General features: G+C 40.5%; 2 protein-coding genes and 1 non-coding gene across 6 annotated transcripts in view; all 3 read right to left on the bottom strand.

Annotated features, from left to right (window-relative positions):
• The window catches only part of LOC136775438 (xaa-Pro aminopeptidase 1), a 32292-nt gene extending 21844 nt beyond the window's left edge, over positions 1–10448 (bottom strand). Inside the window, exons 1-2 of one of the 2 annotated variants that reach the window (XM_066730202.1) lie at positions 1440–1573; positions 1129–1226 (exon numbers count right to left, since the gene is read on the bottom strand). In XM_066730202.1, coding sequence (XP_066586299.1) covers positions 1129–1226; positions 1440–1516 — 175 coding nt within the window. In that variant the 5' untranslated portion in view covers positions 1517–1573. Of the gene's footprint in view, positions 1–1128; positions 1227–1439; positions 1574–10027 lie in introns of those variants that run through there. The other variant, XM_066730203.1, reaches the window with a different exon arrangement.
• On the bottom strand, positions 3070–3142 carry TRNAA-AGC (transfer RNA alanine (anticodon AGC)). The gene has a single exon. It is a non-coding gene; the product is annotated as a tRNA-Ala (tRNA).
• A 1932-nt stretch (positions 10449–12380) lies between the features above and the next one.
• Positions 12381–16250, bottom strand: part of LOC136775486 (mannosyl-oligosaccharide 1,2-alpha-mannosidase IA-like) — an 80106-nt gene continuing 76236 nt past the window's right edge. For all 3 annotated transcript variants that reach the window (XM_066730303.1, XM_066730301.1, XM_066730302.1), the window contains one exon: positions 12381–15937. In XM_066730303.1, the coding sequence (XP_066586400.1) occupies positions 15815–15937 (123 nt within the window). In that variant the 3' untranslated portion in view covers positions 12381–15814. The remainder of the gene's footprint in view (positions 15938–16250) is intronic.

The following is a 16250-nucleotide window of genomic DNA, read 5'->3' as shown; positions in this document are numbered from 1 at the left end:
TTCGTCTCGCCAATTGGTCGCTGTGTTATGTGCAATATGCTGTATATTACAATAATTAATCAGGATATCTCTCGCGCGCGTTGGACACACACACACACACATATCTATATATATATATTAGGTATTCTCTAGATGACACGTACATTTGAAAGTATCGAAAGACCCGCTATCTATCTCCCCTGTAAATATAACATATTATTTACAAAGTCACATTTTATACGATAAATAAAGATTATCCAATTATTATATCTTGCGTGCGTATACTATATTTACTATACATATACCACATAAATTACAGTAACTATATAAGACGATAAATTAAATTAATTTTCTTCTTCTATATTTATTTAATCATTCAATATTCATCTAGCGTATATATAGAAAAATTAAGATGGTGTAATTGGATGTGTATAGAATGCGCTTGGAGTTTAATTACAGCGATACAATCAAGGGTAACATTAAATGATATACATATACGTATGGTATATAGCTTTTTCAGATAACGGAAAGAAGGTATACATATATACACACACATTGTTAATTATTTGATTATTTCCAAGTTTTACTCTTCTAATCAAACCGTCGTGATTACGGGTTGTTCCAGAATGTATCGTTGACGCGAATATGGTTCGCAGTCACGCATGCTACGCATATTACGTCACCTTGTCCACATACGTATTATTAGGGTTGCATGACGTACCACTACTTTTCCTCCATCGCACGCTCACGATACACGTACACGTCGGTACATACGAGATTCTAGTCGCGGAGAGGAACTTGTAGAGAGCCACACACACACATGCGAGACGCTTTCGAGCAGTTGTGTACGCGACACATATGCATTTGTGTCTCCTCCGTGCATGAAAAATAAACATATACATGAATGTGCAGTGTACAAATCGCGCGCGCGCACACACTCTGCTTTACCTATGAAGGAAATACATAGTCGAAAATCACTCTGTATGTGTATACATAGATATAGGTATAGGAGTATAGTGTGAAAATTGGCTCTCGAGCGTCCTTAATGGGTGCAGAGGTAAATTTTGAAAGAGTGAACAAAGAAAAAACATAGGAATAAGCAGGAGAACAGGCGAACGAGGGGGTTGCGCGTTTGTAATATCAACCTACGCGGGTCAAGGTTAACTTTTCTAGGGTTGTTGGTCGCAACGTGAGAAACTCCATTGACTCCTTTGACCTTCGCAGGTGCATGGTAATGCATCGTCGAGCTGAAATAATTTTCACGGTTTTTCGCGATTGAGATATAACAATAATTTGCAAAAACAACAAAGTTTAGGAAAGATTACAAACTATAATTTCAATGATTAAATACTTAAAAATATTCAACATTCCATAATGCATAATAGCGTATAGACATTTTCAAGATTGTTACGCTCCTTGAAAGTTGGTTCTGACGGAGCTCGTGAATCGGTAGGCCGCACCTAGACAATGGCGTTGAGAACACAGAGCAGGGTAGAAACCAGGGCTTCAGAAATTCAATGGGGTATGCTCGAAGCATTTCCAAGTCACAGATTGATTTAGCAAATTTCTCCTTGGTACAAAAATACTCCTCTTCGATCAACTTGTATCAATTTTCCTCACCAGGCAAAACTCCATCTATTAATAATATTTTTGCAGCACAATCAAGCAAAATGAGTAATTTCATTTGAAAAGTATCTTAAAACAATTAATTGTTTTAACAATGCGATAAAGGAATATAGTTTGTGTGCGTGTGTGTAGACCAGCAAAATCTAATTGAAAGTATATAATAACTTTTGTTTAAAACGTAATTATACGATTAAAGATATTCGCGCGCTCTCTGTATAAAACGACACGAACACAATATAGTAAGAATACTTGACTGCATATAGGTATAGGAACAAAATTGACTAAATATGACAAAGGTTATATACCAATAGATCATTTTGATACAATGTATTTAAAGATTTCAAAAAAGGAAATATTTGTCAGATCTTAAATTGGAATAATTAGGCAAAGGGGGGTTAACTAACTGAAAGAGGGATATAGATGAAAGAAGAGGCTTCTCTTCTCTCTCTCTCTCTCTCTCTATCTATCGAGAATAGCGTAAAGTTGTTATATATATATATATATATATAGAAACAGGCATGCAAGGAGATGAAGAATGACCGAGGAGAGTATGGGTCTAGAGAGAGAGAGGGAGATCCAGTTTATATTGCGAATCTGAGAGTGGATTTAGGCGGATTAGGACATGGATTAGAAAGGGTAGGCGAGCAAGCCCAGAGCCAACAGCAGCATCAGTTTATCCAGCAGTTGTTGGTAAATCGCAGTTTAGAATTGCCCGGGCAACAAGATCTATGAGGAGGTAGCTGAAAGAGCTAAGCGAGGTTAGGACAGCGCTTTGCAGAATGTCTAAATGTTATAGGTTACATCTATAGCTTTTCCTGTGTGCAGTGTGCACAATGACTGATTATTTCTTAGTGTAAGTTTCTTTAAACGTAACACACAGATCGACTATCTTCTTTGCCTAAATTTTTCTGAAAAAAAAAAAATCAATTATCATTCTACGCAAAATCATTATTTAAATAAATCCTCAATCGGTCAATTAAAACTGCATGGATGTTTCTCTTCGGAAAAAAACAAAACTAAAAAGGAAAATTTGTATGAATATTTTTAAAAATTTAAAATATGTAGGTACTTGAGATACGCGAGCAATAGTATCTATAATATTTAGGCGAAATGAGCATAATACTTATTTATTTCAGTTTAAATCTACATATAGAGCATGAAATATATAGATAATATGTCGAATTTAACGCGTATGAATATATAGATAAGCTATGTAAAGTTTTGTGACGCACGCGAGGAAGGTATATCTGTAAAAATCGCCTTTTTTCAGATTAGACGCGGCCTGCTGCATCTATCTGCCAAAGATTTAGCAGCAGCCGCGTATTGGCCTTGAAAGTATAAAAGTTAAATAATATTTATATATAAAGTGTTGTGTATATGAGTGAAATCGGATGAAAAGTGTGTGTTGGGGTTTTCTTGGAAAATTCTGACATTGTTGAATATACATATAGGAAGGAAAAAAGTTGGAGGCGCCGGGTATCGATCCCGGTACCTCTCGCATGCTAAGCGAGCGCTCTACCATCTGAGCTACGCCCCCTTTCCAACGTCATTCCTCTTTAAACACAAGAGACCACGAACGAAAACATACATGTTAATAATGAATCGCGAGAGCCTGTGTTTATACCGACTTTTACTACATAATTATTAAAATATTGAATAAAGGTATTTATATAAAAAATTTTTGATACTGTTTTTCAGAGTACTTTTATCGAATTTAAAAGATTTTGGGGTGGAGAAGATTTGCTCTAAAAGGTTAGGCAGTGTATCGACAGTTGTGTGTGGCGAACTGAGGTGGTTATTAAGGAAATAAGGTACTTATAGAAGGTATTTATAAAGCAGGTGCTCATTTCTTTCGTATGGTTTCTCACTTGATCACACGGCGCCACTTGGATGCCCGGCTCGCAGAAACGAAGAGGAAGTGGAACTGTTATGTATGTGATTGTGGCTGTGTGGAAGAGTTGGCTCGGGGGCTTGGCTCGGCTCGACTCGGTCTAGACTCTAGATTAACTATAGAGCACAGCCACAGACAGAGCACAGGTCGCATCATCGCGCGAGACGAGTGACGCGACGCCTGCGCGGTCTGCTGGCTGAGCTGATATGCGCGCTCGCCAAGTCAAGCCATGTGCGCGCGGCCAAGCAGGCGAGCAGCGACAAGGCGAGCGCGAGCGCCCTCCTTGCGCCCTGCGCCTCTCTGGCTTGGGGGATGCCTGTTGCTTGCCCCAATTGCGTTTCCTTCCTCCGATCCCCTCCCCCGGCTAAGCTGCTCTATACTTACAAATTGTGCCATGTTCCCCAAGAGTATATACATATACTATACCTGCGTGTATCCATACTTTATAATCATTGGCTCACGCAGGAATACTCGGAGATCCTATAATACATATAAATATAACGCGCTCGAAAATATTATACAGAATTGGATTATTTAAGTATGGACCGTTAAATGCTTCACTATATTGTACGTGTCATTTCATGCTCGATTAATATTGCAATTTAATTGCTTTAAAATTTCTCCTTCAGTTGCAATTTGATATAAAATTGAAACTATCGAATTGGAAAATAATCGCCGGATTATCCCAGTTGAAAGAATGGAGGGCGAGTATAGCGCGCGAGAATCATGCATATAAGCACGCGTAACGTACCGCCGTTGATAGTTTTACCGGAATGAATGAATTTTTATGTCGACGCGCGGCTTTGTAAGATTCTGGTATTTGGCTCTTATAATCAATAAAACATTCTTAACGGCGCAAATAATTTGAAGAAAAGCGCCAAGACCTTGCGGCGATGGCACACACGCCACGATGTTAAAGTGACTTGATCGGCATATATCATTCGGTGCAGAACCTTTCATCAATGTTCTGGGCATGCGGTATTTGTGCAATTGGGGGACACTGACAACTTTTACGTAAGATTCAAGTCCCAAGTATTCCATTCTGCAATTGTCTATAAAACTGCATGCTCATATCATTGGAGAAATCTATCAAAACTTTCATTGTATGTGCGATATGTATAAATAGTGACAATTTGCATATAGAGTATTGAAAGGAGAGCATTTTGGACCATCTCTCTCTCTCTCTCTCTCTCTATCGTAGATATACTATTTTAATGGAAAGTGTTGAACCAATCGAAGCTTGATGAGTCTCCCCGGAAGGGCGAGGCACTAGAATGAAAGTTACGAGAGGGTATTGAGCAGCTGTACGAGAAAAAGAATAAAAAGAGATAACAGATAGAGCGCGATGATAAGCGCAATGGTCGAATAAGTTGCGATGGCGTTAACTCCGTAAGAAAAGCTCTCGATGAAGGAAGAGTCGAGTAGCCGAAGAGGCCAAATCGATGACAGTGCTTCCAACGAAAAATTCAGTCGCTTTATCTTTTTGCAGGCGAGTTGAAGCATATGAGACGGGACGGGCCGGGCCGGGTCAGACGATTGTGCGATACGCGCGTACACGCGAGAAAAGTAAAAGGGCCAGGCGGTAGGGAGATCGGGGGCCCGGGCCGGGGTGGAGTGGTGAAAGGACTTCAGTCGTACATCAAAGCGAAAAACTATATACGTGAGATGGGATGGGGGGTGGGATGGGGTTAGAGAGAGAGAGAGAGAGAGAGAGGAGTCTGTGCTAACCTCCGTTGCTATATAGAAACCTGTTACGGCGGACCGCCTCTTTTCCGATAATTTGCTACTCATTAACATAAAACCCGCTCTTTCGCAGCCCGTTCTCTCTTCGGAGATTCGAAACGTTTTGGAATGGAATTCACGCGCTCTTTCCTCTATCCAATTCTTTTCGCGTACGTCCCATCTGCTCTGCTATACATATACATATACGAAAGGTCGATGGAAGGAAAGAAAAATAAGGTTAGGTTGGGTTAGGTTAGGGAGCTTTCGTATTTCTGTACTGGCGCGAGTGTGAATCGGAGTGGTGGAGGCTATCGGGTGCCGTGCCGGCACGCAGCGAGTAGCCACGATTGCGCGAATATTCCGATGAAAGGAAGTGTAGCATTGAGAGCAGCATCGCAGGGGCAGTATAGCGAGGAAACTATAAACTCTCTTCGAGAGAGATGTGCCGCTTGCGGGCGGGCTCTGGCTGGCTGGTAGGCAGGCAGGCAGAATCGTGGCAGAAGCTGCTGCACACGTTCCCGTGGCACATGTTTTATTTATAGATGGCGCGCGACACCCACGGCTCGACGAGACTGTGTGTGTGTGTGTGTGTGCGTTATTCCCTCTCCCGACTCCCGCGCGAGTACGTTAACCGGTCACCGCGCGTTTCTCGATCAACGTGTCAGATTCGGATTTCTTCTCTCCCTTGTAGACCAAATGGGGGGGGGGGGGAGGCGCTATTGCGTTATTTCGTGGAATTTATTTTTGACGATGTGAAATCATCGCGAACATCGGAACACCACTTTCCTCTCTCGCGCGCGCGGCTATTTTCAATCTTGCGTTCGCGCGTCATATAGGATAGTTGCGCCAACTCTCACTCGAGATACACTATATAGGTACGCAGGCGCGCGCACTGCGCCCAGCAATTCTACCATATAGACGTTGTAAATGCGAGCGAGCGAGCTCGACCGATTTGAATTGGCCAACATTCAGCTACTTTATTGGCCCTATCGTAACGTCTCTTCGCACCGTCACAAGTGCATGGGATTTGTGTTATAATAGAGCGAGAGAGCGCGAAATCTCGTTTTCGCAGGGATACACCAGGTATCCCTCTGCACGATTCATCAAATTCTTTCGATTCATAAACTTGCCAACTCTACCTCAACCACCTCGATCAATATCAAACTGATACACTTCTCATTTCATCCGCACTATTCAATATTTACAGTTGTCATTTTCCTTTTTTTCTTTTTATGCTATACTGCACATTTAGAAGGTCCAAAAATGCTTATTATTTTCTCCTTTTTTTCTATTCACAGAAAATAAACTATTATCTAGGCGCGCGCGAGGATTAGCCTTTATTTTCAATTGACGAATTTTCTGTTGTTTATTTGTAAAAATGTCTAATTTTTTGGTTGTGGAAATAATTTCATTTTACACATGCAAGAGCGGGAGAGAGAGAGAGAGAGAGAGAGAGAGAGAGAGAGAGAGAGAGTCAACTCCACAATACTACTTTTACACTACGCTATATTTAAAACCGAGGGCAAGTTTGTAACCACAAATGTTGACCGTATGCTACTTTTTACGATTGGTACTATTGATTTGCGAGTATGTTTACATTAGAGGTGGCAGCTACATAGATAATATGACGCGATAAAAGCGCTTGCAAAGACCGATTTTTTCAATCAAGATTTTAACGACGCGCTAACGACGCACTGGCAATCCCCTCTGGTTCTCTGTCAAGCACAATAAAAAAAAGAGAAAAAGAAAAATGTTTTGACAAAAGAAAATGGATATCCGTTGCAACTGTCTAACAATATCCAATGCTTACGTTACCAAAGCTCTTCCACTTCAATCCATCTTTTTCTTCTCCTATATAACTCCTTAAGCCTATAACAATATGGAATAGGACATTTTTACTACGCATAGTACATGCTAGTCAAAATGATATACAACTTTTTCTGTAAAAATGATTAAAGTCATCATTTAAGAAGATAATATATATTATATATGAGTTTACTTTATAGATAATTTGAGATAGATGTGTATATAATACGATTTGCAATATTTGCCACCCTACATACTTTCTCTCTCCCTCCCAGTTCTCTAGAATAATTTTTTTTTCAAGTCTTTTTTACCTATACGCCCGTTCCTTGTAATATTGCACACAATTGAGACATCATTTATAGAATTTTCCTTCCGGATAGTGTGCGCGTGTGTGTGTTTCTGGTTTCATTCAACATTCTCTTGGATTAGGAATTACGCAATTTTTCAGCAGCCATGAGCAAGTAAAAGAAAATAATACATTGAAAAGATGACGAGTCCATCCTGAAGCAGTGACGAGTTTGACAAATCTATGTCAAAATCATCTTTTATCGGGAATAGTAAAAATAACCTTGTGTGTAATAGAATACTTGGAAAAGCTAAATTGTAACTTCCAGAGTGAGAGAGAGAGAGAGAGAGAGAGAGAGAGCTGAAGGCTTGGAATAGAAAATATAAAAATACTAAAATGTAAGCCGAGCTAACCGAACAACATTGATGCATGGGAAGACATAAAATTTGCAAATTTTGCTGCAAGTATATACCAAAAATAATTGACATATACTGTTTTAGCGGCGCATTACGAAATGAATGTCAGGTAATAATATAAAATTTTTGGCATAGCTTGTAGCAATAAGAAGCATCTTACATGATGAAGCGGGTCAGTCACTCGCGCGTTACATTCTTGTAGATGCCTATTCAAGTTGAAGATGGCCACTTTCATCTCCCATTGAAATAAATTAAATTGAAGCGTGTGCTTCATCCCTCGACGGCTCAAGATGCACTTTTTGCTTGTCAAAAAGCTATGATACTTCCTTCATCGGAGGTACTCGCTCGTCATAAAGAATTTATCACGATGAAAGAACATTATTATTATAATATTCGATGCACAGTATAGTTTTATATAATTAATCAATCTTTCTACTCTCTTTGGTTTATAACACGGTAATAGCTGTTGTAAAATAGAGTACGCAGTGTCTCTCAATATACATATATAGTTCTTTGTCTAATACGTCTATGCTTAATTATTATCCGATAGCATAGTGTTGTTCGACAACTGCACAATTGAAGAAAATAAAATGCGCAGGTATAAAATTTAGGCTCGCGCGTATTATAGGTAATTGGTCTTATCTATATATATATATATATACATGCACACACACGTCGGGTCTCGTAGAGATGGAAATGCAGTAAAATCTAGAACGATTGCATATAATTTATTAGCTGTAACTACTTGCTAGAAGATATAAAAATAGATAGGACGGTGGGCATGAAGGAACTTTAATGCGAAAGATATCTATATAATATATGTATATAATATGATTTATGAGATAGTTTGTGTGTGCATGGGGTTATTTCGTCGAGGGGTCCAGGTGAATTTAAAGCTTGCGGGTTATGTGAGGTAATCCGAGTCCCTACTCCCTAGTCCACTCCAAAGGTTGTTAACGGTATATAGTGCGCGCGTGTGCGCGTGGGCGCTTATTATTAATGCAATTCTAACCAATCGCCACGAGGCTGATGCGGCCGGTGCGGCGGCAGCGGCCATTGACAAAAAAAAAAGGAAGCACCGCGAGCCACTGCGCGATTAAAATGGATGTGCTTTGCGCAAGAGATGTACCATTGAACTTAACTCGTTAATAATGTGCGAGGTTGGTCATTTCGGTGATAATAAACCCTACCCGCGCGCGCGAGATATCCTTCCTTTTTGCACGTTATTGCGGTCGCGCTGCAGGCCACACGCTCATACGCTTTCAACTTAATCTTAGCCCATTCAATTTAACCGTTTAATAATTACTCGGTGAAAGAGCTCCGCTCGTCCAATCTGGGGATAACTTGTGTTATAGATAGTACATTTTAGAGCGGTTCCTTATCTAGTGAATCATATATATATATATATTCAGTTGGTATATTTATAAAAGCTCCATTTCCACAAAACCATTCTCTTGAAAAAAATACTTTGGAATCGCGTCATTTGCAACAATGTATTATAGGTATATACCAGTGGTAATTTTTTCAAAGTTGTAGCCTGATTTTAAAAATAGAGTCAAAACTATATATCTATATCTATAATTGTTTAACGCAAAACACTAATTTGGAAGACAAGGTCGAAAGATTGACTGCGCGCGACGTAAAAATATTTCATCCTCTGTAGTTGTCCAACAATTTTTGTAGTAAGAAACATTTGTTCAACTTTCAAGTATGTCTATATCGCTATATAACGACAATGTATCCCTGATAGTAGTAATGCATGACAATCGATCAGCATAAAAGAAAAAAAAGATCCATTAAATACTGAACCAATTCCATGCCTGATAAAAATGAAACAATCAAAAGCTTGCGACTCGTGATAATTTATAGATTTCATTAAACTAAATATATATGATACCGCCATGCACGTACGCCGATTTAAACGACGCTGCTCTGTATTCATTGTAGATTTTGTCTAAATAAAACTGTAGGAATTGATTAAAATTTATCTGACAACACTCCCAGGCAATATCTAGCAACGAAGAAGCCACAATTATAAACTTTTTTCGATTAACTCGGAATTTCTGCAATGAAAAGAGGATAAAAGATGGAAGATAATTTTGACAAGTATATCGATAATCCCTCGATCGGTGCGTAGCATAAAAATGACTGCTTGACAATTATAACAAGATTATATTAAAGATGACTTATTATCAATTGATTATTTGCTAAGGAAGCGCGAGATGCATCGGCGCGTTTGTGTGTTTCTCTCGTTTTATCTTCAAAGAAAAGTATAAATGCATGCAGAGAGATAAAACTCACCAAGTAGGAAGATCAATGTCATGGAAAGCGTTCTTCTTCGCATCGTTGATGTCTGACTCTGCGACGTGCAAATTACGAATAGCTATTGCGTTACGTTGCTGCGTGGGCGCGCGTTTAAAGCACAGAGGGCCACGTGTATAGGGTGTACGGTGTACGCGGCGGCGGCGGCGGCGGTGGACCTCCGCACTTGGGATATATCGCAGCGCACACGCACACGCACAGGAACTATAACCAACCGAAGAGAATGACTGTCACTGTTTAAGCAGAGATTGGGACCGCGCGCGAAAAGGGGCAAAAAATTGAGGCAGTCGGGAAGGAAGCCGTACGCGCGGCTGGCTTATATACGGGCCACCTCCTCTCTCGCGGGGTCAAAAGTAAGAAATGCTGTGCGTTTATTGAATGTACAGTGATTAAACGCGAGCGCGCGCCCTTTCGCACAGGTATATAGTAACCGTGTCCCTGTGTACGTGTGTCACAACGAAAACTGGCTTTATTATGCAAATTAGCTTTCGACGACGACGAGGACGACGATGGGAATAACGGCGGGGTACCCTCTTCGATGGAACATAGCTATGTAATCGTCTCCGCAAGCATCGACCGCTTATATCTCAAGCAAATGAAACAGTGTTGCGCGGTGAACAGGCGGCAAAACAGCAAGATTTTTGCCTCGGGGTAGCTCTGCCCGACTCCATCCTTAATTACACTTTGAGAGTCTACTCGATATTTGCATGGCCATGAGTGCCGTACCCTGCGGTACAGCCTGCTGCGCACACATTCTCAGATCCTTTCTGCGCGCGCTGTCCAATTCCTCCAGTTTGATAAGCGTGTAATTGTGTGCGCGAGAGTCAGGCCAAAACGATTTTTCCTGGAGTATTGGGAAGAAATGGTGTGGAGAGGGGGGCGTGGGAACGATTGAATATAATAAATAGTCGGATATACATATATGTATATCGGTATTTGTTACTCCTGACGCGTGAGACAGCGTGCTGACGAGGAGGATGGAGACCGTAGCCCTGAGATGCGTCTACGGCGCGCGAGTGCGAGTTGCGACTAGAGACGGTACGACGGGTGTAGACGCGAGGCAAGACATATCTGGAAAAGCGCTCGTGACGGTGTCGGCGGTACCGGTGTTCGGTCGACGAAAAGTGTCTGGCACATATTCTCGAAACGGGGGTGGAGCGAACGTGTGTAAAGAGGACAACGGGATCCCCCCCCCCTCCTCCCTCTTTAACCGTTAGCTCCCCTTCGGGCAATCGTATTTCCCCTAGCTCGCATCGTCGAGTCCGCGGCGAATCTCCCCCCTCTCTCTCTCTCTCTCTCTCTCTCTCTCTCTCCTCGTTCACCCCATCTCGTTCCTCTGCTGCTTCTTCCTCCACCACCGAACAGCGGCGACGAAGCGACGCTCCGCGAGAGACGACATACTACGTCAACGTTGGGAATCCATTCCATGCTTGCTCGATGGTATTTTCGTCGTATGGAGCGTGATCCGAACTATACCTCCTGCATTCCGCAAGCATCGTTTCGTTTTTCAACATTCCTGCAATTACGAGTCTTCTTTTACTCTGTGCTGTGCTCCGTTACTGTGCATCCATAAATCTGCACAATGAGTTATACATAATATGGAAAAGATGTATACTACTATATAACTATATAAAATCTACCAATTGGCTTATCTGAATCTATTGTACAAGAGTACACTCAATGATAAAGAATTGAACGATTACCTGAGCATATTCGTTTATATCGCGCGATGACTTTCAATGAGGTTCGATTAGACAACAGTTGCATGCCTTTAATCGGACGGAGTTGGAATGCGATTGCAGTTGAAACGGAAATTGTGTGCAATATACTTTTTATGATGACTTTAACCATAGGCATACACTATACATTTATGAAGATTTGGTAGACGGATCTCGAAGGAATGACATCGAGTCGCAGACGTGTCCAACGTACATGCATACATGTACATGGCTACATACCACGCCTTGATTCGCGATGCCATAAAGTGGCAACTGTCTAATGGATTTGATGGCGTGGCGCGACGCGGCGCCCCACCTTTGTTAATAAGCGTAAACCACCATTATTAATAAGCGATTCGATCACGCGAATACCATATAGATATAAAAATAGTTGGTTGCAATGCTTGTAATAGTTAGGGCCGAATGATCGATAGAGCAAGGAAAGGCAAGATGAATTGGAAGAAGATTATAATTAATCTCTTTTATAGTGGATTTGAGTCAAGTTTGCATTACTGAAATCACGTCTTTCTCTTTCTTCGTACAAGTTCAAAGGTGTCTGCTCCGAAGGATTAACCAGCTGTTGGATCAGGTTGCAATGCACTAGACGCAAAACGTATAGTATCAATATTTATTTATTTCAATGATCATGACAAATAAATCACATAAAGCTGTCGAAAGAAAACCCCTTTTCTTATCACTAAACAGCATACAGTATTTACAATTATCCACTTTTTCACTTGACGAGAGTTCGCATTTAGCGGCTTGGCTTATTCTGATAAAGATTAGCGCGCGCACATACGCAAATACCGAAAGTGGTTTATCCGTCTATGTAGCTTACTGCGGGAGATACGCCAAGTAACCAAGTAACAGTAGCTTAATTTCTTTTTAAAAATAGTATGTGTAAGCTTTTATCGGGTATAGATAGTATTTTCACCATGGTATATATATATATATATAGTGATCGTGAGACGAGCGACCTTCTTAAGCACTTTCTACTATTATCACGAAGGATTATTTATTTACCTTTGTGTGTGTGTGTGTGTGCGCGCGCGCGTGCGAGGGTAGACGTATGTACTACGAGCAGCTTTGACTTTTGCTCGCAAATTAGAAAGAGCTCGATCGAATTGAAGCTGAGAATGCGTTTGCTCGGCAAAGCGCATGCTAAGCGCATAAATCGAATCTCGATGTGAAAAAGTATTACCATACCCAAAACCCCATTTAACAGAATTTTTTAAACAAAATACTCTAGGTTATAACAATAAATTATTAAATATCTATTCACAAATGTATATGTGTATGTATGTTTATACATATATATAAACATACACACACATGTACATATATATAATAGGCTATATATAGTTATTTCTATTATGATCATTATCTCTCACCGTTGATCATATCGATCATAGTGATTGTTAATTATATCGTAAACGATTTTCTTCCTTCATTTTCGTCGCATAGACACGGTCTACATTTAATGTTGCATCGTGCAGTGGTGTTGTCAGACGATTGTTCAACAATGTTGCACCAAAGAAAAGACAAATTCACGAACGAACGCAGCATTTACACGTTATAGAAATGAAAGGAATATGCTTGAAAATCCCAAAAATATGGTCCTCAATGAAATTTGTAGTATCTTGTTGCTTCCATGATTTATTCATTTTACGTATACTGTAATGACATAATCAAGCTCTTATATTACTCAATGATCAATTGAAAAAATATTTGTGTCTCAATTATGCCATATGGTATTTGTCTACGAAGAGGTGAAAAATCAGATTTATTGTTCTCATGTAGAAAACCGTAGCTTTGATAGAAAGAATAACGAATTACACACGTGTATTTAGCGTGCATAGGTATATTAAGTAACTTCCTGGCCATCCTGATTGCCACCCATCTCGGCGATACTTTATGCCTGTTAGTAGGTATTCTACAGATATTACAAACAATGGGTTTGATATTTGAAATTTACTGGTCATGCTTCTCTCGCTTTAAATGCATCGATATATCAATTGGTACTTGGTAAAATAGTCCCACAGTGCAACCAATTCCGAGAAAGTTTACACATCCTGGTACAGATACTACAACATAGTCTCCTAAGATTTTTCTAATTCGCTTAATGTATCTTATCGATTCTCGCGCGCGACTCTCTCATCCCCCACGCATTTGAAATAATTCATTTTATTAGTAGCGCGCACTACGAGATAATACTCGAAACTTGCAATATACCAAGCTGGTGCGATATCTCTCTTGGAAAAGAAAAGTAAGCCAATTTAAGATTACGCGTAGCGTTACATTAATTTCTCTTTAATCTCGATTGTGATATTTAATATAGATATATGTGTATGTATATATATATATATATATATATATAATAAATCATTGTGTGAAATAAGAGGCGCACTCAGCTTAAATGTCCTATTATATGCTTTGAGTATCAATTCCAGATATTGGGCTAAATATCCCCTTCTCTAATTTGGCACCACTGGTCGATCGCTCGTTGCGCGCGAATATCAATTAACTTATTGACGCAGTCCAGATTATATGTATATGCATATGTATACTTTTACCGGGCATCTCGGCCGTTAATAAATTAATGAAAAAATCAATAGGCTTAACATTCGTTGCAAGCACTATACAATTATATCATTTGAATAATCTCGCTAACTCCTCCTACGTACGTACCTCATAATAGAATATGACTTTCTTTAATTTTTATATACACTTATAACTTTAGTTACAGACTTTATCATTTAAATCGGTTGTTGCGTAGTTACAGCTATGACGCAATTGGCTTGTGGCGTTTTCGCGCCCTCTATCGCACACACGTCGTATCTCCTTAAGGGAGTAAGGTTTCTTGGATTGTACATTGGATTTACATTATATAGATCGTAGATTAGCTAGACAGTCATTTTTCTCCCGCAAGTGTGTGCAGCAATACATGCGCACATGGCACGTGGGAAGAGCAGTGGCTGAAGATTGTAGCAGCGACAGTCGCAAATATCGTAGAAAAAGCTAATTTAATGAATCGAAAGCATTAGAAAAATGTTCGAGAGGATCTCGCGGCGAGAGTACCTTACTTCCTTAAATGATTGATAATTATTCATTTGTATCTATTTATCATTATTATTATACTATTATTATTATTACTATTATATATATATCTTTGTTTATTTTTTTCACAAGGACATGTCTGCATAGAAAAATTAGCACACTCGCGCTGCAGTCGCATGATTTTGTTAGGATCCACGTATAGTTGCGGCTGTACACCGAGAACAATTTGGATAGGGGGGGGGGGATGTTTTCCTTCTTCTCATGCGGGCAATTTCAAGTCAGTCGTCTACTGGAACTCTTGCATCGCAGACGTGAAATAACTTGTTGACATAGTCTCTACTGCCACATATTTCAAGCTGATATTGTAATTGCGTTGTCGCGCCTCCTGTCGACGTTGACCACCCTTCTGCTCTCTCGCTGCGTACACACATGCAGAGTTTATCGTCGGTAGAAAATTTTTTCATAGTGTATCTTAATCGGGCAAGAATTTCGATGAGAGCGCGTCGACGATGTATCGACGGTATAAGTGTCGATAGAGAGTTTCGCTCAATAGCAGTAATAGGGTATTCGAATATTCGACCTACCGCGCAACGTTGGAAAAATGAGAATGGAAATGTGAGAGAGCAAAGCGCACGCACTCTTGCGAGAACATTAGTCTAAAAATGTCATTCGCTCATCTGTTTCTTGCACGCTAACTGGCGCGGGACCCGCGCCGTCTACACGAGCCTGGCTTCATCCGCGTCGCCCCTCTAACCCCCTCTTTTTCTTTCTCCTCTCTCTCTCTCTTAGCTAAAATAATCATTTAATCTCAGCAGTGTTAATAACCAGTTGCTATTTTGCGCGAGCCTCTCGAAGCGCGACGACGTTTGTTGAGGGCGCGTGATCGGCCGTGAGCTTGGCTACGACGACCCCGGCCTAGTTGAGGCCACTCGTGAAATATTCGCCGACGTCGATTTCGCGCGGCTGGCTTAGGCCCGCGCGATCGTCGGGCTTATAAGGTGGGGGCAGGCCGGTAAAGGGGGTTGCCCCTGATGGGAAGCACATGTGCCTCGGAATTGAACACCCATTCGTCCAAGCTGATCAAGTCGTCGTCGCTGAACAGCAGATAGAGGTACTGCAAAAGAAACAAACCAACGATTAAAACCATCATTAATCCCCACATGTATATATACCTGCTCTCATCTTATCTTCTCCCCTCAACTTTTTTTATGTGCCTAGGTATACGTACACTGGTCTCGAGCCTCTCGATCTCCATCTTGTATATAATTTCAAAAATAGCCTTTTCGGAAATCCTCTCGAATGGCCGTGGCGCGGCGGCGATAAGTTATAGGCGAATGGAGCGCGACCGGACATTATTTCATTGGTGATTAAATAAAGAGAAAACATTTCCCCTTATAAAGCAAATGTGCTTTTAATGTAATTCTAAT

Source organism: Prorops nasuta, unplaced genomic scaffold (assembly GCF_024137725.1).
Source record: "Prorops nasuta isolate Cenicafe-Biocafe unplaced genomic scaffold, Cenicafe_Pnas_1.2 PNAS00008, whole genome shotgun sequence".
Classification (NCBI taxonomy): domain Eukaryota; kingdom Metazoa; phylum Arthropoda; class Insecta; order Hymenoptera; family Bethylidae; genus Prorops; species Prorops nasuta.
This window is presented reverse-complemented; position numbering and strand designations above follow the sequence as displayed.